This window comes from Bos indicus, chromosome 5 (assembly GCF_029378745.1).
Source record: "Bos indicus isolate NIAB-ARS_2022 breed Sahiwal x Tharparkar chromosome 5, NIAB-ARS_B.indTharparkar_mat_pri_1.0, whole genome shotgun sequence".
In the NCBI taxonomy this organism is placed as follows: domain Eukaryota; kingdom Metazoa; phylum Chordata; class Mammalia; order Artiodactyla; family Bovidae; genus Bos; species Bos indicus.
In genome coordinates this window covers 66,636,704-66,657,861 of record NC_091764.1, presented here as the reverse complement: position 1 = coordinate 66,657,861, position 21,158 = coordinate 66,636,704, and the positions used below count along the sequence as shown (strand labels likewise).

General features: G+C 44.5%; 1 protein-coding gene across 1 annotated transcript in view; it reads left to right on the top strand.

Annotated features, from left to right (window-relative positions):
- The window catches only part of PAH (phenylalanine hydroxylase), a 90,260-nt gene extending 69,627 nt beyond the window's left edge, over positions 1 to 20,633 (top strand). The window contains exons 6-13 of the mRNA XM_019961195.2: positions 911 to 1,107; positions 4,746 to 4,881; positions 5,987 to 6,056; positions 9,524 to 9,580; positions 12,970 to 13,065; positions 13,585 to 13,718; positions 17,823 to 17,938; positions 20,028 to 20,633. Of these exons, the coding sequence (XP_019816754.1) occupies positions 911 to 1,107; positions 4,746 to 4,881; positions 5,987 to 6,056; positions 9,524 to 9,580; positions 12,970 to 13,065; positions 13,585 to 13,718; positions 17,823 to 17,938; positions 20,028 to 20,071 (850 nt within the window). The 3' untranslated portion in view covers positions 20,072 to 20,633. The remainder of the gene's footprint in view (positions 1 to 910; positions 1,108 to 4,745; positions 4,882 to 5,986; positions 6,057 to 9,523; positions 9,581 to 12,969; positions 13,066 to 13,584; positions 13,719 to 17,822; positions 17,939 to 20,027) is intronic.
- The last annotated feature ends 525 nt before the right edge of the window (positions 20,634 to 21,158 follow it).

The following is a 21,158-nucleotide window of genomic DNA, read 5'->3' as shown; positions in this document are numbered from 1 at the left end:
CCTATGCAATATTGCTCTTTACAGCATCGGACCTTGGTTCTATCACCAGTCACATCCACAACTGGGTATTGTTTTTGCTTTGGCTCTGTCCATTCATTCTTTCTGGAGTTATTTCTCCACTGATCTCCAGTAGCATATTGGGCACCTACCGACCTGGGGAGTTCCTCTTTCAGTATCCTATCATTTTGCCTTTTCATACTGTTCATGAGGGATAGGTCCAATATATGTACTTTAGCAAACTCTCCATAGTTTTGTTATGTCATAACAACAGATACTGGGTAAGCAGATTTTTTACCTAGCATGCATTTAAATATTCTTATAACATCCTAGGGGCAGAAATACCAAATCCAGCAAGTTTATGCCCACTCAACAAGGGATCTCAAACTCATGGTACATGTAGTAAATCCACTTGAGCTCACAGGTATGGTTGCTTTAGTTGACAATACAAAACACTATTGTTTTGCTTGAGCTTGGATGCTTTTGTTCAGAAAGAGGATGTATTCTTCACTTGTCTCAGTCCCCATCCTCCTATTATCTATCCCTGCTACTTTACACATTTATGTTAAATGCTAAATGTTAAATGTACTTCTGAAGGTAAGTGCATTTCCACACTGGGTAAAGAGTAGAAGATAGAAGAGCAGAAAAGCCCAGTGGTTTCCCAAAATGAGAAGAAATCCTTGGTGCAGTGGGTAAGGTTGCAAGCTTCTGTCCTTGCTTAACCAAGTCACATGAAAATTTCCTGTATCAAGAAGTGGAATTTTCCTCTTTCAAATAACTTATGAAATAGGAAATCCACTGTCTTCTGGGGTGGCAGCTCAGGGACTTTGGACCCATGTCCCCTCTGCCCAAGCTCCTTCACCTCCTCTGCACCTGCCCTGCTGCTGACAAATATTTCATGTCTGTTTCCTAGTGGGCAGCCCATTCCTCGAGTGGAATACACGGAGGAAGAAAAAAAAACATGGGGGACGGTATTCAGGACCCTGAAGTCCTTGTATAAGACCCATGCTTGCTATGAGCACAACCACATTTTCCCCCTTCTGGAAAAGTATTGCGGCTTCCGTGAAGATAACATTCCCCAGCTCGAAGAGGTTTCTCAGTTTCTGCAGAGTAAGTGCACATCTGGGTCAAAAGATTGGGGGCTGGGGATGGAAAGGGGAAGAGAAGGAAATTTAGGCAAGTGTGATTGTGTTCGTGCTGATGCAGGCAGGTTGATTTTCCCAGGAAAATGAATATTTCACTGCTGGGCTCTGCCTCCCTGCCAGGCCCCACCAGTATAACACTGTCATCCAAGAAAAGGCATCCAGTGTGGATTTTGCCATGTTTATATCCCTGAAAGGTTTTTCTAATACTCAAAGCCCAAGGTGCCTAGTCAGGGTTCTCCCCGCAGCTCCTGCTATGTTATGAGCTGGCTGCAGTGTGCATTTGTGTAAGATATGCACTATTGGTGCCAAGAGATCTGAGCCCTGTCTATTCATCTGGTCTTTGGAATCTTGTTTTGATCCTCTCTAGTTGGGAGAACCTTCCTTAGTTTAGTCATTTGTCAAATGGAGACCATCCACCATTTAGTCTTTCTCACAGGTAAATTGTGAGAATGAAATCAAATACTGAACGTGAAAGCCTAGCGCTCATGTGTAGTAGGTGCTCACTGAGTTTGGGATGCATTGCAATCTGAGTAACTCAGTAGGTAAACAGGTGATTAAACTGACCTGCCCATCATTTCAGGGGAGAAAAGTGTTTTCTTTTCTGCCAGGAGCTGTTGACTCAGCAAAACCAAGATAAACAGTCAACACATGTTAAACACCTACTATGTGCTAGGTAAAATGCGGGAAATTAGGGAGACAGACCAGGTTATAGGTTATAGAAGGAAGAGTTTTCTATGCCTCAGAGCTATGCAGAGACGATGTGGCCAGCTCTAGGGCAAGAAGCCAGGGAAGCTACCTAGTAGGGAGGGAAGTGGGAGCTGGACTAGATGGGGAGTGAGTTGGATGACCTTTTGAATCCCTTCTATTTAGAGTCTTTACTATTCAGCTAAAGAGAAGAGCAGGGCTTAAGCAAAATGAACTTCAACCTGAGGGTCTAAGACACATAAGCCAAGGGACAAAGGAGTCTTAAAGATATTCTTTGGCTAATTACCTGTGTTGCTATGGCCAATAACAGGAAGAATACAACAGCAATGCTAGCAGTTGTGTGTGTGTGTGCGCTCAGTCATGTCTGACTGTTTTGCAACCCCAAAGACTGTAGCCCATCAGGCTCCTCTGTCCATGGAATTTTCCAGGCAAGAATACTGGGGTGGGTTGCCATTTCCTCCTCCAGGGGATCTTCCTGACTCCGGGATTGAACCCATGTCTCCTGCATTGGCAGCTGGATTCTTTACCATTGTGCCAGCAATTTGTGGGGTGGCAGGTGGGGGTGGGAAAGAAGTATGTGCTAAGTCATTCCAGTTGTGTCCGAGTCTTTACAACCCCATGGGCTATAGCCCTCCAGGCTCCTCTGTCCACAGGGATTCTCCAGGCAAGAATACTGGAGTGGGTTGCCATGCCCTCCTCCAGGGGATCTTCCCAACCCAGGGATCGAACCTGGGTCTTCAGTGCTACACGTAAATTCTTTACCATCTGAGCAACCGGGGAAGCCAGTGGACTATATACTGCACCAGTGCCTAGGAGAGAAGTACAGTTCAGTTCAGTTGCCCAGTTGTGTCTGACTCTTTGCAACCCCGTGGACTGCAGTATGGCAGTCTTCCCTGTCCATCACGAACTCCCAGGCTTGCTCAAACTCCTGTCCATTGAGTCAGTGAAGCCATCCAACCATCTCATCCTCTGTTGTCCCCTTATCCTCCCGCCTTCAATCTTTCCCAGCATTAGGGTCTTTTCCAATGAGTCAGCTCTTCACATCAGGTGGCCAGCGTATTGGAGTTTCAGCTTCAGCATCAGTCCTTCCAATGAATATCCAGGACTGATTTCTTTAGGATAGACTGGTTGGATCTCCTTGCGGTCCAAGGGACTCTCAAGAGTCTTTCTCTAACACCCCATTTCAAAAGCATCAATTCTTCAGTGCTCAGCCTTCTTTATAGTCCAGCTCTCACATCCATACACGAGTACTTGAAAAACCATAACTTTGACTAGACAGGCCTTTGTTGGCAAAGTAGTGTCTCTGCTTTTTAATATGCTGTCTAGGTTGATCATAGCTTTTATTCCAAGGAGCAAGCTTCTTTTAATTTCATGGCTGCAGTCACCATCTGCAGTGATTTTGGAGCCCAAGAAAATAAAGTGTCTAACTGTTTCCATCGTTTCCCCATCTATTTGCCATGAAGTGATGGGACCAGATGCCCATTGGAGAAGGCAATGGCAAACCACTTCAGAATTCTTGCCTTGAGAACCCCATGAGCAGTAGAAGAGAAGCATCAAGTAGCGGTTCTAGAAACAGACTCTGAAGCCAGAGTGCTGGTAGCTGTGACCTTGGGCAGAGCTTTAATCGCTGCATCTTCTCAGGTCCCCCATCTGTAAAGTGCAGAGAATAGGAGCTCTACCTCCTAGAGTTACGATGAGGATTAATTCGTGTATATAAAGTGCTTAAACCTGTGTCTGACACATGGTGGGTATGATACAGTGTTAGCTATTACTATGGAGAAGGCGATGGCACCCCACTCCAGTACTCTTGCCTGGAAAATCCTATGGACGGAGGAGCCTGGTGGGCTGCAGTCCATGGGGTCCCTAAGAGTTGGACACGACTGAGCGACTTCACTTTCACTTTTCACTTTCATGCATTGGAGAAGGAAATGGCAACCCACTCCAGTGTTCTTGCCTGGAGAATCCCAGGTTCGGGGGAGCCTGGTGGGCTGCCGTCTATGGGGTCACACAGAGTTGCACACGACTGAAGCGACTTAGCAGCAGCAGCAGCAGCTATTACTATCATGATCATGGTCGTTACCATTCTCCTTCCAAGTCTGAAATTAGGGAGATTGAGAGACAGATACAAGAGCCAGAGGATGGGTGATCAAAATGATATTGGTATTTTATTACCAATAGAAGCTGCTTCAAGAATGTGGTATAGATGTGTAGGCAAAATGGACTTTCTAATGTTTCACCCCTGGATTAGGTAAACTAACTTGCCAATTAATTCAGTGGCACAGTATCTAGTCATTGGCTGGCTAAAAGCAGACTAGAATGTGTTCCTGTGTGGACAGTCAAGAGAGAAAGGGCAGAGAGGGTGAAGTTGAGAATATTCATTTCCTCTTCGCAAATTCTCAGTCAGAGAAGTCACTGTTCCTCATGGGGTATACCTATATGTGCTATATGGAATGCACTACAGAAAAGCTAGAATTGCTCCTTTCATATTCTTCCCTCCTGGGAAGCAGAATGAAAATTCCCTGCTACTCTGGAAACATGAGAAGTAAGGAATAAGTGTTCCACCCTAACAAACAGTAATGAAAGTTTAAATTTATTGGAAGTTTCCATGTGCTAGGCTCTAAGTCTTTTATACTTATTAGCTCTTCTGATTCTCAGAATAATCTTAAGAAATATTTCCCCACATTTTGCCCGTGAGAAAACAGGCTCAGAGAGGTGAAGTGGCCTGACCCAGATCACCCAGCTAGAAAGTACTAAAGCATAGATTTGAAGTCAGTTCTGCTTGGCGTCCACGTCCGTGCTCTTGGACAGTTGAATGTACTGCTTTCCTCCCCAGTGGTCTTCAGGCCCCTCTGGCTCCCTGTGATGGGCTCTGAGTTTTCTTTCTCCTCTGCTTCCCAGGTTGCACTGGTTTCCGCCTCCGACCAGTCGCTGGCCTGCTTTCTTCTCGGGATTTCTTGGGTGGCCTGGCTTTCCGAGTCTTCCACTGCACTCAGTACATCAGACATGGGTCTAAGCCCATGTATACACCAGAACCGTGAGTACTGTCCTTTTGCTATCAGTTTCTAGCCACAGTGAGTTGTATCTCACCTGGCTCCAGGAACAAGGCTGGGACTCACTGTGGGCTGGTCCACAGGACTCATTGCCTGCATTGTTTGATGATAGTGCAACAAGGGCATTTCATCTCTTCTGGGGACTTCCCCCATCCAAATAGACTGTACTGATTGGAGATTTAGGCATCTTCTGAATCAAAGGTTCAGATGAGAGAATGAGAGTTCACATTCAAATTCCAAAGAGACTGTAGAAAAGTCAAAGCTATGAAATGCCAAATGGGAATAGGAACAAGTGACAGCCAGGTGGTCTCAACACTTCCTGATTCCTGGATCACATCTAGATGACTCTTATCTCTTTGCCTAGGTTGGGTCTCAGCTGAAGATACAGAATGTCTGGCCACTATGCTTCTTATTTTTGCATGTAGCCATCTCCTTAGACAGCTAGAACCGAAGTAGTTTATGTGATCAGTCAGCAGGATACCTCAAATGATCTTTCCCAGCCTACAAAATTCATTACTAGAAATCAGAAAAGACCTATTACTAGTAAATCTGGCACCTAGAGTGTTAAATAAATGTAAGTTTTCTTCTGTAACCAGTGTCAGCCCCCTCCAGGATAAGACAGGAGCATCATTAATATTATTATTGTTGTTGTTACTGTTAATATTACTTCTACTATTATTATTATTTAGTTCTCATGGAGAATAACTGAGCATATTGTATCTGCCCAGGGATGTCAATACCAAGGAGAAGACTTGGGATGGGAAGTGTTTGTGATCCACAGTTCATTCAGGTGTATGGCTGCCCATAGGTGTACTGGCTCTTTTGTTCTGCATCCCACTGGGCATACGCTCAAAGTCCTCTGGCTACTGTGTTCTGTCCTGTCCCTTACATTTCTCTTCCCTTCTTCTTTTTCTCTTGTATCTTGTTTCAACTGATACCAAGCCTTACATACCCCTTATTCTTAGGAATGAGGTTATAAGACTGAATGAGTTGCTTGTTGCTTTCTGCCCATTCCTTGTGTAGAAAGACTGAGTCCTGCATAGCTTATAGCCCTCCTCCCCTCCAAGCTCTGTGCTTTTTGTTTTTCAGGGACATATGCCATGAGCTCTTGGGACATGTACCTTTGTTTTCAGATCGCAGCTTTGCCCAGTTTTCCCAGGTGAGCAGTTAATTTCTCTAGGCTTCTAGTTACAGGGTGAGACCTGGATTGCTCAGATAAATTGAACCCATGGAGGGGCTCCCATGTCCTCTGCGAGGGTGGAATCCAGGTATAGTTCTGTGACCCCATCACAGGTGGGAATGTGGTCCCATGGGGCTGGCTAATTACCAGTTCCAGGGACCACAGCATGGAGCTGGTGATTTGGTTGTCCTAGGAATTGTGTGTTATTGACTTAGCTAATTTCACCTGTCCTACTGGATGTAGTTTAAGAGCCTTTTCATCTGTGAAAACCTCCCAGATCCCCATGCAGAAGTAACCTTGTCTTCTTCCAAGTTCTCGTGGATCTTTCCCCTCATATTTTGGGTCTTTGCCACTTTCTACCTTATCAGGCAATCATTTTTGTATATGTTTTAAGTAAGTAAGATGGCATTTGCCAAGACTCTAGTGCCAATAGGCTGACTCATGGCAAAAAATAAAGAGCCAGCTGCCTTCTCACCATCATCAAGGCAGCAAGCTAAGCTTTGATTCATCTATTACAGTGGTGAGCAGGCTCAAAAATGCTTTTTGGATGAGTGAAAGAATCCTGCAAATTCTCTTCTGGCACTGAGAGGCAGCCCCAAACCATGGCTGGGCAACTGAGATGGTGGGAGAGTGGAATGGTAGTGCTGAGTAGCCCGGAGCAAGTTGCCAGTCACCACAGAAGTGGATCAATAAAGAGCCCTTCCTGATAGTCTCCTTCCTCACAAGGAGGAATAATGATCAAATAGAATGACCTATGAGCAAATGCTGGGCCAAGGATGAGTTTCACAGTAATGGGATTGTATGTGAATCACTTAAGCATATTCCTTTAGCCATAAAGAACTATTTCTACTCTTGAATGAGGAGGCTGCTACATGGTAGCTGAAACAGAGAGCAAAATTAACTGCTTACCAAACAAGGAAAACTGTACTTATGAGACACAGCCTCTCTAAACAAAGGAAACAACTGCTTTTATGTGTGTTAGATGCTCAGTCATGTCTGACTCTTTGCGACCCCATGGACTGTAGCCCACCAGGCTCCTCTGTCCATGGGATTCTCCAGGCAGGAATACCAGAGTGGGTTGCCATTTCCTCCTCCAGGGGATCTAACAAACCGAGGGATTGAACCCCTGTCTCCTGTGCCTCCTGCATTGGCAGGCAGATTCTTTGCCACTGAGCCACCTTATGTGGGCTTGGGGGAATTGCGAAGTTCAGAGATTGTTGGACTTTTAGAAGTGGGAGTGTTTAGAAATTAGGTGAACCTTTGCTGTGGAAGTGTCACCACAGGAGTAGCTGACTTTCAGAAGTGTGGTTCCTGCTGCCAAGATGTCATAGATTGCTATCAAACTAGGATTGGAAGTTTTTATTCTCATTACTAAAAGTTTTAGTTCCCAGTCAGAGGCTAAATGGCCATCCTCCTTAAGCCATTTCCAATTTGGGGATCCCCACAGAGGGGTTGGAAGTTACCTGAGTCAGCAGACAGGAGCTTCTGGCTCATCTGTGTTCCTGGTTCCAATTTTGACCTGGGCAGTTCCAAAGCAGAGAGTTATTTTGAGTTCCCTGAGCATATTCTTTTTTGATCTAAAAGCAGGACTAGTTTCCCACTGGAGTGCAGAATGGACTGGGGATGAACCACTTTGGGTTCCTTGTTTTAGGCAAGATCTGGGCTCACAAAGAATAGTGGCTATAAGAACAGGGAACCCTTTCAACCTGCATTTATTGATGATGACTTCTGTTAGACTTGGGCTTCCCAGGTGGTGCTAGTGGTAAAGAATGCGCCTGCCAGTTCAAGAGACGTAAGAGACGTGGGTTCAGCCTCTGAGTCGGGAAGATCCCCTGGAGGAGGACATTGCCTCTCCTTAAAGGGATTTTTCACGGGCTGTGCATTTGGCCTGTACAATGCTCTTTCCTCTGCTATCATCAGAGCCAATAACAGCCTCACTTTCATCAAGTCTTTGCTCAAATATCACCTTTCCAATAACGCTTTCAAATTGTGGTGCTTGAGAAGACTTTTGAGAGTCCCTTGGACTATAGGGAGATCAAACCAGTCGATCCTAAAAGAAATCAACCCTGAATGTTCATTGGAAGGACTGACGCTAAAGCTGAAGCTCCAGTACTTTGGCCACCTCATGTGATGACTGACTCATTAGAAGAGGCCCTGATGCTGGGAAAGATTGAGGGCAAGAAGAAAAGGAGGTGACAGAGAATGAGATGGTTGGATGGCATCACCGATTCAATGGACATGAGTTTGAGCAAATTGAGTGAAGCACAGGAAGCCTGGAATGCCTCAGTCCATGGGGTTGCAAAGAGTCGACATGACTTCAAGATTGAACAACAGCAACACAGTGATTTTTTAAAACCATTCTGGAGCCTTATTTAAAATCACAGCCTCAGGACTTCTCTGATGGTTCAGAGATTAAGAATCTGCCTTCCAATGCAGGCATTCGAAGGTTCGATTCTATCCCTGGTTGGGAACTAAGATGCCATATGCTGCAGAGCAACTAATCCCGCATGCCTAGAGAAGCTGCATGCCACACTTACTGAGCCTGCAAGCTGCAACAAAGACCCAGTACAGCCAAAAACAGAAGATGAAGGATAGGGCAATCAAAGCCCCCGACCCCACCCCTGCTTCTCTGGCACGCTGGATCCCCCTTGTCCCTTTCTCCTTTTGTTTCTTCTTTCCGAAGAACTTATCACCTTATGACATGCTTATTATTTACTGTTTATCCACTTAAATGTAAAAGTCAGGAATCTTTATCAATTTTGTACATTGCCCGTCACATAGAAGGCATTCAATAAATATTTTTGGAATGAATGAATGCATATTAGTAGGAAAGAAATATAATATATATGCACACACACATATATATATTTGTATATATATGTATGTGCTTTGTCTGCTGCAAATCAGTCTGGAGCAAATGCTGTAAAAGAGTCAGAGACCACTAGGGGCTTCTGAGTTGGGACCTGTGATGAGAGGTGGCCCATGACATCTCAGACTCTCCAGCTATGCATATACCTGGACAGATGTCAAGCATTTCACAGCAAGTCTCCTATGGTATCTTCAGGGGGCTTGATGAAGTCCCATCTGGTGCACCAGGAATATTCCACTTGAACTGTGGAAGGATAATCAGGACTTGAAACGTTAGACACAACCTACCGTGTGACCTTGAGCAGGTCATCTCTTCTCTGTGCCTTGGTTTGCTCTTTTGTAAAGTGAATAGAGGACCAAGTGATGGAGAAAGGCTTCCTCCATCCTTGAGATCTATGATTCTGTGAAGTGTGGTCAGGGAAGCCTTGACAGAACAGTTAAGAGTCTACCTGGGCCCTTCTGAATGTATCTAGCCACCCATCCCCTTCCTGTGGTCAAATACGAGGTTGGATCTGAGAGTCAAGGTTGAAGGTCAGCAGACCCCAGCCATGTCAGTGCTGGTTTCTCTGCCGTTACAGGAGATCGGCCTTGCCTCCCTGGGTGCACCTGATGAGTACATTGAAAAACTTGCAACAGTAAGTACCCTCTCTCCCTGGTGGATGGTGGGAATGTCTTGGGCCTTTGAAACTTTGCTGCTTTCCTGAAAGCCAGATCATTTGAAAAAAGAAAAAATCTGAATGCCTTGCTTACATTTGCACAAGTGACATTTCACATTTTGACTTCTTCTTAGTGGTTTGATTTTGAAATCAACTATATGCAGATGTTTACATGTAACTTTAAACAGTATGTCTTGAAAGCACCAACAGGCTATAATGATAGTCGTTGAGAACCCCCTTGAGTGGGTAGGTAGTCGTCTAGATTCACATCTTTGAAAAGGAAAATATTTACTTTCTACCTAACACTGGAGCCAGCATTGGATCTTTCCTTTCTCAGATCCAAGGTAGAAGTGGGAACTGGCTTTTCCCTTCTAACCAAACACTCTCTTCCCCAGGAGTGTGATGACTGTCATCCATAGACACCATGGATGAGCACCACAGCAGGGGCTTTCCTTCCTGTAGACCCCTTTCCAACTTGAGTGATTCCCTCCCTAATCTCTAAGCCACATTTTTAAATAATATGCTCAGCTTGGAAGAAAAGAAATAAAACTTTATAACGGAACTAGGGACTACAGATTAATGCACACATATCATTCAGTTCAGTTCAGTTCAGTTGCTCAGTTGTGTCTGACTCTTTGCCACTCCATGGACTGCAGCACTCCAGGCTTCCCTGACATTATGATATATCTGTTTAGAAGTTTGTGAATTTAATTTAAGAGAAGGTTGAAACCTCCCAGATCCTTTCTCACTGCCCAGCTGCTCTGAGACCTTGGGCAAGTAGCTTTTGCACCCTCACCTCTAAAAATGGATACAATTTTTTATATCATTTCCATCTCAAAAGTACATCATGAGGATCTTGAGGATCAAAAGAGTTAAATTTGTGTGGATGTAAGTTTTTAAACGCCAGATGCTGTGGTGATACAAAAAGCAACTTTCAAGGAAACTGCAGAACTTGATCGAACCTCTCATTTGTAAGAAAAAAATAAACTCAAACACAGAGCATTAAGTTACCTGCTGTAATTATGATAAAAGTATTCATTACCAACCTAGCTTCTCAAAAATAATCTTATTATTAATATACTGATCTGGGAATAGTCTTGGGCCCCTTGGTCTGCCCTTGAGATGCTGTGTCACTGTATGTATGTAACTTGACCTCTCTGGGCTAAAGATGTCTCATCTGTATGTGAGGAGCTCAGACTGACTCTGTTCTGACAGCCTTCCCAGGTTTCACATTCTCTGCTGTTGCTGCTGCTGCTAAGTCGCTTCAGTCGTGTCCGACTCTGTGCGACCCCATAGATGGCAGCCCACCAGGCCCTGCCGTCCCTGGGATTCTCCAGGCAAGAACACTGGAGTGGGTTGCCATTTCCTTCTCCAATGCATGAAAGGGAAAAGTGAAAGTGAAGTCACTCAGTCGTGTCCGACTCTTTGCGACCCCATGGACTGCAGCCTACCAGGCTCCTCTGTCCATGGGATTTTCCAGGCAAGAGTACTGGAGTGAGGTGCCATTCACATTCTCTAGTGCAATAAACAGACTTACCTAGAAACCCTGGGCCTTGGCTTTCTCTTGGCCGTACAGTAGGAAAGAAAGTGAAAGTCACTCAGTCGTGTCTGACTCTCTGCGATCCCATGGACTATACAATCCATGGAATTCTCCAGGCCAGAATACAGGAGTGGGTAGCCTTTCTCTTCTCCAGGGGATCTCCCCAACAGGGATCAAACCTAGGTCTCCTACATTGCACGTGGATTCTTTACCAGCTGAGCCACAAGGGAAGCCTGAGAATCCTGGAGTGGGTAGCCTATCCCTTCTGCAGCGGATGTTCCTGACCCAGGAATCAGTTCTAGGACCTTATTTCCCAAGCCATTTATCTGGGACATGTTGCACTGGGAGCTATTGAAAGAAAAAGACTTGGTTATTTGGGAGGCTGAGTGCAGTGACTGACAGGGTTTTAACACAGATTTTTGGATGGTGGGGATATTGAATAATAACCTTAGAACTTTGAGGCCAAATAAGGAAGCAGATAACTCAATAAAATGCAGTGATGAAGTTTATTGTGGGTAACTTTTTTTTTACCCACAAATAAGATCTTTTATTTGTCACCATTAAGAGTCTGCATTTTAAACCGATTCTTGGACTGGTGGCTCGTATCCATCAGCTCGTTCAACTTTAGCACCTGTCTCATCCCCGGTAGCTTTTCCAGAACTACTACCTTCTGTATTGTGGGTAACTTACACGCAGGAAAGGGTGGGTAGACAGCAGCCAGAGGCTTTGGCAACCACACTCTATGCCACAAAAAGGGTACGGGGGGTTAAAGGGGCCAACGCTACAAGATCAAGTGCAGCCAAATTAAAATTTATTAGTTAATTAATTAAAGGGGCCAAAGCTAAGGGTAGAATCTGATTACTAAGGGAGAAGCAGGTTCACACTGTCAGGAGTTAGGGGTTTTTTCCTCCCCCCGGAAGGTCTCATGACCATTATTTCTTGTGAAGCATTACCCATCTGCCTCAGCAAAAGTTTTTATATGTCAGATGAAGTTTTTATATCAGATAAGAAGGATAAAAGTTGATGAGGAACTTATTTGGTGCAGTCCTTGTGAGTAGACTAAAGTTCAACCATGCAGAAAAGGATAGGGTTAGGACTTCAGGCTTAGATGGAACTGACAAAATGGAGTTGGCGTGGTTCAGCCACACAGATGACAGGATACTCCCTCACTGATTCTATCATGACCCAATTTCCTACCTCCCACTGAGCCTGATGGGATTGTCTGGTAACTCCAGCCAACTTGGGGGAGCAACTCCCTCTAGCTGATGCCACAGAGAAGAAAGCGAAAGGGGTGGAGGAGTTCCTGTCATAGAGAGTGGCTTGTTGGGAGTATCCTTTGGGGGCTTCCTTAATGCTCTCCCACAACTTCCCATCATATCTTGCATTCAGTTCAGTTCAGTTCAATCACTCAGTCATGTCTGACTCTTTGCAACCCCATGGACTGCAGCACACCAGCCTCCCTGTCATTCCCTGGAGCCTGCTCAAACTCATGTCCATTGAGTTGGTGCCATCCAGCCATCTCATCCTCTGTCATCCCTTTCTCCTCCTGCCCCCAATCCCTCCCAGCATCAGGGTCTTTTCCAAGGAGTCAATTCTTCATATCAAGTGGCCAAAGTACTGGAGTTTCAGCTTCAGCATATTGCATTCAGCCAACTCTTAATTCAACAGGTAACTGGATAGGGTAAGGCATAGCACACAAAACCATGACCCCAGATCAGGCTGATTCAGAGAACAGACCTGCACAAACTCCCACCTGGGCACCTTGTCTCTGGCCCTGGGTCACCTGCTGCTTCCTTGTGTATGCTTTCAACTTGACTTTCCATTTCAGATTTACTGGTTTACTGTGGAGTTTGGGCTCTGCAAGCAAGGAGACTCCATAAAGGCATATGGTGCTGGGCTCCTGTCATCCTTTGGTGAATTACAGGTATGAACTGAACAGGAACTATGGATGGATTTGAGAGTGGTAGCTACAGCAGACCATTCATTTTCCCTTTATGCTGTCAAAACCCTCTTATATCCACTTTGAAACTGAACCTTGGAGTTTCTCCTTAAGTGATTGACCTCTTAGCAGCTATGATTTGGTCATGACTGTGGGATTTAGAAATTGAAATTGAACTGCAGATACATAGGTCTCCAAACCAGAGGGGCCTCCTGAATCTAGGATTGAACTGTGCATTGGGACATAGACAAACACATGCTAGAAAATGTGGCTGCTCCCACACCCTCTGTTGATCAACCTTACCTGAAAATGGTTGGGGTAAAATATTCCTTTTGATCCTGATTACTGTCTAGTATGTGCAAATAATTTAGTTCATCTGCATTGGGACTAGGGTATGGAAGGAATCAGGATAAGGTGGGAGGGGATGCACAAATAGCCTAGGGGATGTGGCAGGGACCAGCAGCCCTGACGTAACCATGATGACTTTCCATTTGGGACCCGCAGTATTGCCTATCAGACAAGCCAAAGCTCCTTCCTCTGGAACTGGAGAAGACCGCTGTCCAGGAGTATACGATCACAGAGTTCCAGCCTCTGTATTATGTGGCTGAGAGTTTTAATGATGCCAAGGAGAAAGTGAGGTGAGATGGTAACCACGGTGGACCAGCAGCCCTTGGGACCTCCTGACTTGACCTGGTGCCGCCAGCCTGTGGGAGGTTGGGCAGGAGAATGGACTCCAGTGCCTACAGCAGCGGCGTGCATCGGACAGTATTCTCTCCCCACCCTGTCTCTTTCCACTCCCTGTTGAGAGAAGTGCCTTCCTTTGCAGGACCCCATTTCATAGCTTGTTAGCCAAACATGATGATCCCTGCAGACAGGCCTACCACCTTATCCTTGCTCAGTGCGGCCACCAGGTCCACCCCTGAACTCTGCTATGTTCAGAGCGGCCACAGAGGTACCCCCCGTCAAACAGCCCTAGGTGTCTTCTCACCCCAGGAAGTCCCTTGTCACTTTAATCTCCCACATATGTGCATAACTCACCCCCCCCTTCAGCCTTTCAGTTCAGTTCAGTTCAGTTGCTCAGTCGTGTCCAACTCTTTGCGACCCCATGAATCGCAGCACGCCAGGTCTCCCTGTCCATCACCAACTCCCGGAGTTCACTCAGACTCACGTCCATCGAGTCAGTGATGCCATCCAGCCATCTCATCCTCTGTCATCCCATTCTCCTCCTGCCCCCAATCCCACCCAGCATCAGAGTCTTTTCCAATGAGTCAACTCTTCACATGAGGTGGCCAAAGTACTGGAGTTTCAGCTTCAGCATCATTCCTTCCAAAGAACACTCAGGGCTGATCTCCTTCAGAATGGACTGGTTGGATCTCCTTGGAGTCCAAGGGACTCTCAAGAGTCTTCTCCAACACCACAGTTCAAAAGCATCAATTCTTCGGTGCTCAGCCTTCTTTACAGTCCAACTCTCGCATCCATACATGACCACTGGAAAAACCATAGCCTTGACTAGACAGACCTTTGTTGGCAAAGTAATGTCTCTGCTTTTCAATATGCTATCTAGGTTGGTCATAACTTTTCTTCCAAGGAGTAAGCGTCTTTTAATTTCATGGCTGCGGTCACCATCTGCAGTGATTTTGGATCCCCCAAAAATAAAGTCTGACACTGTTTCCACTGTTTCCCCGTCTATTTCCCATGAAGTGATGGGGCCAGATGCCATGATCTTCGTTTTCTGAATGTTGAGCTTTAAGGCAACTTTTTGACTCCTCTTTCACTTTCATCAAGAGGCTTTTTAGTTCCTCTTCACTTTCTGCCATGAGGGTGGTGTCAGCTGCATGTCTGAGGTTATTGATATTTCTCCTGGAAATCTTGATTCTACAGCCTTGACACCTTTACCCACACTTACCCTTTTTTGTGTATCCTTCTCTAACCAACTTCCTTAAAATCACTACCCAGCCCTCTCCCCCCAAGTAGTCCTTACCCACTCTGTGATTTACTTTTCTCCCTAGTACTTATTAATGTCTAAAATCTTGTATGATTTAAGGTCTATGAGGATAGGGAGTTTTGTCCTTTCTGTTCTTTCCTTCCACTTCAGGAACAGTGCCAGACACATAGCAAGCACTCAGTATTGCTATTGTCCAGTTGCTAAGTCATGTCAGGCTCTTTGCGACCCCACAGACTGCAGCACACCAGACTTGCTTGTCCTTCACTGTCTCCTGGAGTTTGCTCAAACTCATGTCTATTGGGTCGTGATGCCATCCAACCATCTCATCCTCTGAATTAGTGAGTAATTGACAAATGTGCCAATCGCAGAGGCAATTCAGCACCAGACTGGTGGAGTGGTACCAAGACTCTGAGACTCTCAGCCCTCCAAGAAGATGGCCCTGCCATCAACCTGCTAGAGCCACACTGCTCCCAGCAGGAGATAGGCTGGGCAGAGGGTCTACTTAGACAGGGCAACCATGAATCCATTTTTACCACTTCTTTTGTTATATCTTAGCAATGATGCATAATAAATATAAGTCTTACAGGCTTCTGGGATCCCATGAAGCTGGGCATGTCAGCTTTGAATGCACCAGACTTAGGTAACCAACAGTAAAATGGTAGCCCACAAATGTACTTTCTTTGACCCCAAATGACTCCCTTTACTCTTTTCTCCAGGGCCCTTAGGTCCTTCCTGCCATTCTTTCCCATTTTTCTCCTAAATTTTCACCCTTACTGGGAACCTAGTCTTCCTGTAGCCCTAAAGGTTCCACTTTGCCATTCCTGGGACTCCTTTAGGGTTATGGATTTTTGTGAGTTCATGCATTAATCCACCAAGGTAATTATAGTCACAGGTAAGGTGGTTCAGACAGTAAAGAATCCACCTGCAATGAACGAGACATGGGTTTGACCCCTGGGGTCGGGAAGATCCCCTGGAGAAGGGAATGGCTAGCCACTCCAGTATTCTTGCCAGGAGAGTCCCATGGACCAAGGAGCCTGGTGGGCTACATGCCATGGTGTCGGACACATGTGAGAGACTAACACTTTAACTTTTCTAGATGCCTGGTAGCTATTTTGTACCAAACACTGTTCTCGGTGCTTTTCAGATATTAATTCATTTAGTTATTAAATAAGATCACAAATTGCAGATAGGGGTACAGAAACATTGAAGGGGTAAGTAACTCACTCAGAGTCATACAGCTAGTAAGTGGCTGGCCCAGGGTGTGGACTCAGGCAGTGGAACTCAGAGCCAGTACTCTTAACTGCTGAGTTGCACTGAGATTCCCATATGGACAGGCCCTTCAGGAAGTTCTCAGCCCCAGGCCAACAGGGAAGACCTTGCCAGGACATGGGCCTCTCTTTGAAATCCCACCAGCTCTGCTAGTGTTCACTTCCCCTGGTGACTTGGTGGTAAAGAACCTGCCTGTAATGCAGGAGACACAGGTCCATTCCCTGGGTCAGGAAGATCCCCTGGAGGAGGAAATGGCAACCCACTCCAGTATTCCTGCCTGGAAAATCCCATGGATGGAGGAGCCTGATGGGCTATATAGTCCATGGGGTGGCAGAGAGTTGGACATGACGGAGCGCACTCACTCACTGCTAGTGTCTAGAGCCCAGAGGAGACACAAAAGCTCTCATCTGCTGAGAGCTGGCTCACAGAATGAAAGAGAATTCTAAAGAACACAGTTCAAAAAAGGAAGGGATCTGAGCATCTCTGGGATACCCTCAGAGCATCCCGACTAAAAGAAACCATGCCAACCATTTTCAATTTCGGTATTCAAGTTCTAGCAGAGATGGGTCTGAGTTTGTTCACACACCTGGCTGCTTGATCTGAGGAGGGCTGAGTGGGCCTCAGACTGATAGTTCAATTCATATACCCGCAGTGGGGGAGGTCGATTCCCCACAGAAAAAATAAGGGGCGCCTGGGAATAAGAGGGAAGAGAGGAAGAGCAGGCAGAGCCACAGGCGTCTACTACTATTCTGGTTCATGTCACCAGCTGCACTGAGAAAGCTTTTTCCAAAGAAGAGATGGGGAAGGATACTTAACCACTTATTCTTCATGCATCCATAGTCACTAATAAAAGATTCCTCCCAGGCCCAGGAGTGATGCGCCAGGGAGGGCCAGGCCAGATTCAGACTACTCGTGTCCTTTCCCTTCTTTATAATGTATTGCCAGCATGGCCTTAGTAGTTATTTAGCTTCCTCAAGCCTCGGTTTCCTCATCATAAAATGGGAATAGTAAAATGGTACCTTCCTCTTAAGGTTTTTATGAAGACTAATTTAGTGATAATAGTTGTTAAGAGTATAAAACAGTTGAAACTTGCTATGGTTCTCAAACATAGGAGGCCCTCAATCCATGTTGAGTTTCATTCATAGTGTTGTCTTCAACTTTGGGAACCATGTTTCTTTCTTTGCATTGATGGTCAAGCATCTCAGAGCTTTTTTTTTTTCTTCTATAACATTCTTTGGCTAGGTTTTACTTACTCCTTTTATTTTGTTTAATGATAAGAATTTGGTCTTATTGTATACTGTGCTTTTATTGTAAGCTACTTCTGACATTTTGGAGGCATGACACACCTACCACATACAAAGGCTTCCCAAAGAAGACCTAAAACTCCATTTCACTTCTCAGCCCAGTACTAAAGCCCCTGGTGAGGTTTCAATGCTACTAATAACCAAGTGAATGCCACTGAAAAATCTTTTAAAATTATTTTTCCCCAAATGGTAGCCTTCATTCAGACCTATGATTTTGGTTTCAGGAACTTTGCTGCCACAATCCCACGGCCCTTCTCAGTTCATTATGACCCATACACTCAACGGATTGAGGTCTTGGACAACACCCAGCAACTTAAGATTTTGGCTGACTCCATCAGTAGTAAGTAACATATGCCCTTCGAGGCCATTCTCTCATAGAGGATTGTGTTTTCTTACCTTCGTCAGAGGAACAGTAAGAAATGTATTAAATATTTAAGAAAAGCATTTCCAGGGAAGCCACTGACTTATTGAGAGAGAAAAACTTAGCAATAAAAAGCCAGAATTGCCTTGAGTGTCCTTCTGCTTTGACCTTCCTGGACCCCATGCCACCTCTGATGACCCACCACCTTTCCACCCTGGCTTGTTGCTGCCACGTTCCTCTTTCTCCTTTGCATTTTCACCCCTTTCCCTCTAAGTGTTCACTGGACCTTACTCTGCCTGGAATACCAGCTCCTAAGGATAGATTTTTATCTACTTTATCAGCCACAGAGTAGTTCATCCATTGACCTTTTATTTTTTCTGGACAACAAGAATATTATAATAGTTGTTCTTAAAAAGTCATTGTGCTATTGTGTTCATCTCCCGATTCTTTCTAGCCTTAAAATTCCCCTCGAGCAACACTGACCAGCTCTTAGTTCCCATGCTTTCCCCTGGCCTTTGCCTATACAGTTTTTGTTTAAAATACTCTCTTTACCACTCCCATTTAGGGACCCCATCCCAGTTCATCTTTTAATCTTCATACATGTCTCTTCTTAGGGTAAGCCTGGTTTGGGTGTCCCTCCTAGGTTTTGGCCTTCCCATAGATCCCTCTCTCAGAGCACTTATCATAGGTTTTTTATTTTATTTTTATTTTATAATTGTTTGCTTGTCTGTCTCTCCAACTAGACTTTAGCAGAGGGCCATGTCAGGTTTGCTGTCAAATCCCCAGCAGTTATCCATATTCCTAAAAATCATATTAGGTACTCAAGAGCTATTGAATGAATGGAAAAAACCACCAAACGATCAAGCTTAAAGGGAGAAGTTCTAGTCCAAGGGGTGGGGAGTTTCTATCTGTAAAAATGTGGTAACAAAGACCAGAAGGGCTGGTGGGCTTGGAGTATCCCTCTCTACCCCTGTGATGTTGCTTGAGACCACTGCTAATGTGTAGAACTAGCCCATTATACTTGTTCACATCAGGTATGGCCTCCCTCCCATAACGAGCCATTTTGATAAAGTCCAAGGCTGATTCCCTCCCATAGATGCCATCTTGAATACTCAGCTGGAATAATCTGTTCACCGAAGAGGCCAGCCAAGGGCTCTGGAGGCTGGGGTGTGAGAGAGAAGGGTTAGGCCATAGCTGTTTTTTCTTCTCTCTTTCTCATTTCCCCTGAGAAAGCGAAAATACTTTAAAAGACTATTATTTATAAGAGGTTTCTAAAAATCACTGAATGACAGATTTAGGAACTGGAGGGTCCTTAGAGTTTTGTGACCTTATATAAGGCCCCATCATCTCTATACTGTCCTCAGGACCTAGGCAGGAATAAGGCTGGTCTGTCTCCAAGTCCCCTTCCACTTCTATGAAGAGTCTGTGTCCTTGTGGCCCCATGGCATGTGAGAATCTGCATGAATGAAAGTGACTCCATCATACCTTACTTAGTCTGGTGGTCTGGCGATCTAGGCTGAGTTATCTGCTTGGGCCATGCCTTCTCCAACCTCGTGTGTCTCAGAATCACTTGGAGAGCTAGTTAGAAATGGATAGTCCTGAGTTGTACTCCAAGACTATCCCTGAATGTGTGATATGAGTCAGGGATTTGTATTTGTAATGAAGCCCCAGTGAATTCTGACATGGAGTGGGGATGGGGGGCTATGTGAACCCTACTTTTAGGTTCTGTGGCTTAGCCCCTTGCGAGCATCTGTGGATGGTCATGTGAAAAGGAAACTTAAAAGCTAGTGATTTCCCTGGGGAGAAAACTATTAACTCCTTCCCTGAGAAATAGAATATGGAAAGATGAAGCTTAATTACATTAATAGCTCTTTAGCACTTCCTACAACTTGGAATCATCTGTAATGGCTCAGATTTTATCACCCTAACTAAGCTGTCAGCTCCTTGAAGGTTGGGGTAGTACCTAGTGTATCCACACACCCCACTGATTCCCTAGCCTTTTACACACTGCAGATACTTGAAGGGTGTTTGTTTACAGTATAAGTGGCTCCTTTGTTTTTCTTTGTAGGTGAAGTTGAGATCCTTTGCAGTGCCCTCCAGAAATTAAAGTGAAGTCACGGACAGAACCTAAACTGAGAATCTCTCAATGGAAATCCACCTACTTCTTTTATTTCATCTTAAAAAGTGTAACAAACAAGTCTTGATTCAAAATGACAGCCTTAAATCCTTTCGAGAGCAAGTTGGCGGGTCAACAAATAAAATCATATGAAATGACAGCATATTAATAATACCCAAAAGCATAATGGTAGATCTTTTGGGATCATCTGTGATTTAGAGATGATAATCTCATACTCTGAATTGAATTAAAAATCAATAACCTGTCACATTTCATCAAAGTTAATGAAAATTTGGGACCTGTTTTATTCAACCTTCCTAAATACTTTCATTTGCTGTAGAGAATTCCTAAAGGGGTATATCCCTCACTGTGAAACACAAGCCTATCAGAATTGAATTTCTGGATTTAATATAAATTTTAACCTACAAAAGTCTTTTTCTGTTTCAGGGAACTATGATTCTACTTACTGCTTTGTTATTTTGCCTATGTAGATTTTCTTTAATTCAGAAGCCTATTAAAATCAATACAAATATTAAAATTCATAATGTAATATCAAAATATTTCTGTATGTTTTATTATCATCATAAACACTGGTATGGAAGGTGGTAGAACTTTCCATCTGATTCAACTTGCAGTATCATTTTCCAATCAATCAATTGTCAAGTCTGTTTGGGGAGACATTTTGAAGACATTTAAGATGCAATGCATACATGCTAAGTCACTTCAGTCATGTCTGACTTTTTGCAACCCCATGGACTGTAGCCCACCAGGTTCCTCTGTTCATGGGTTTCTTCAAGCAAGAATACTGGAGTGGGTTGCCATTTCTTCCTCCAGGGGATCTTCCTAACCCAGGGATAGAATCCAAGTCTCTTAAGTTTCCTCCATTCGCAGGTGGGTTCTTTACCACTAGCACTACCCAAGAAGCCCCTTTAAGATGCAGTAGATGTTAATTAAAATCCCAGCTGGTAGATTTTCAGTAAATATTCATTGAATTAATACATTATTAAATAGCAAATCTTCAACAAATTTGAGAATTTTAAATTCATTAAGAAAAACTTTAGAGTTTTCTCAATTTTGTAGTTT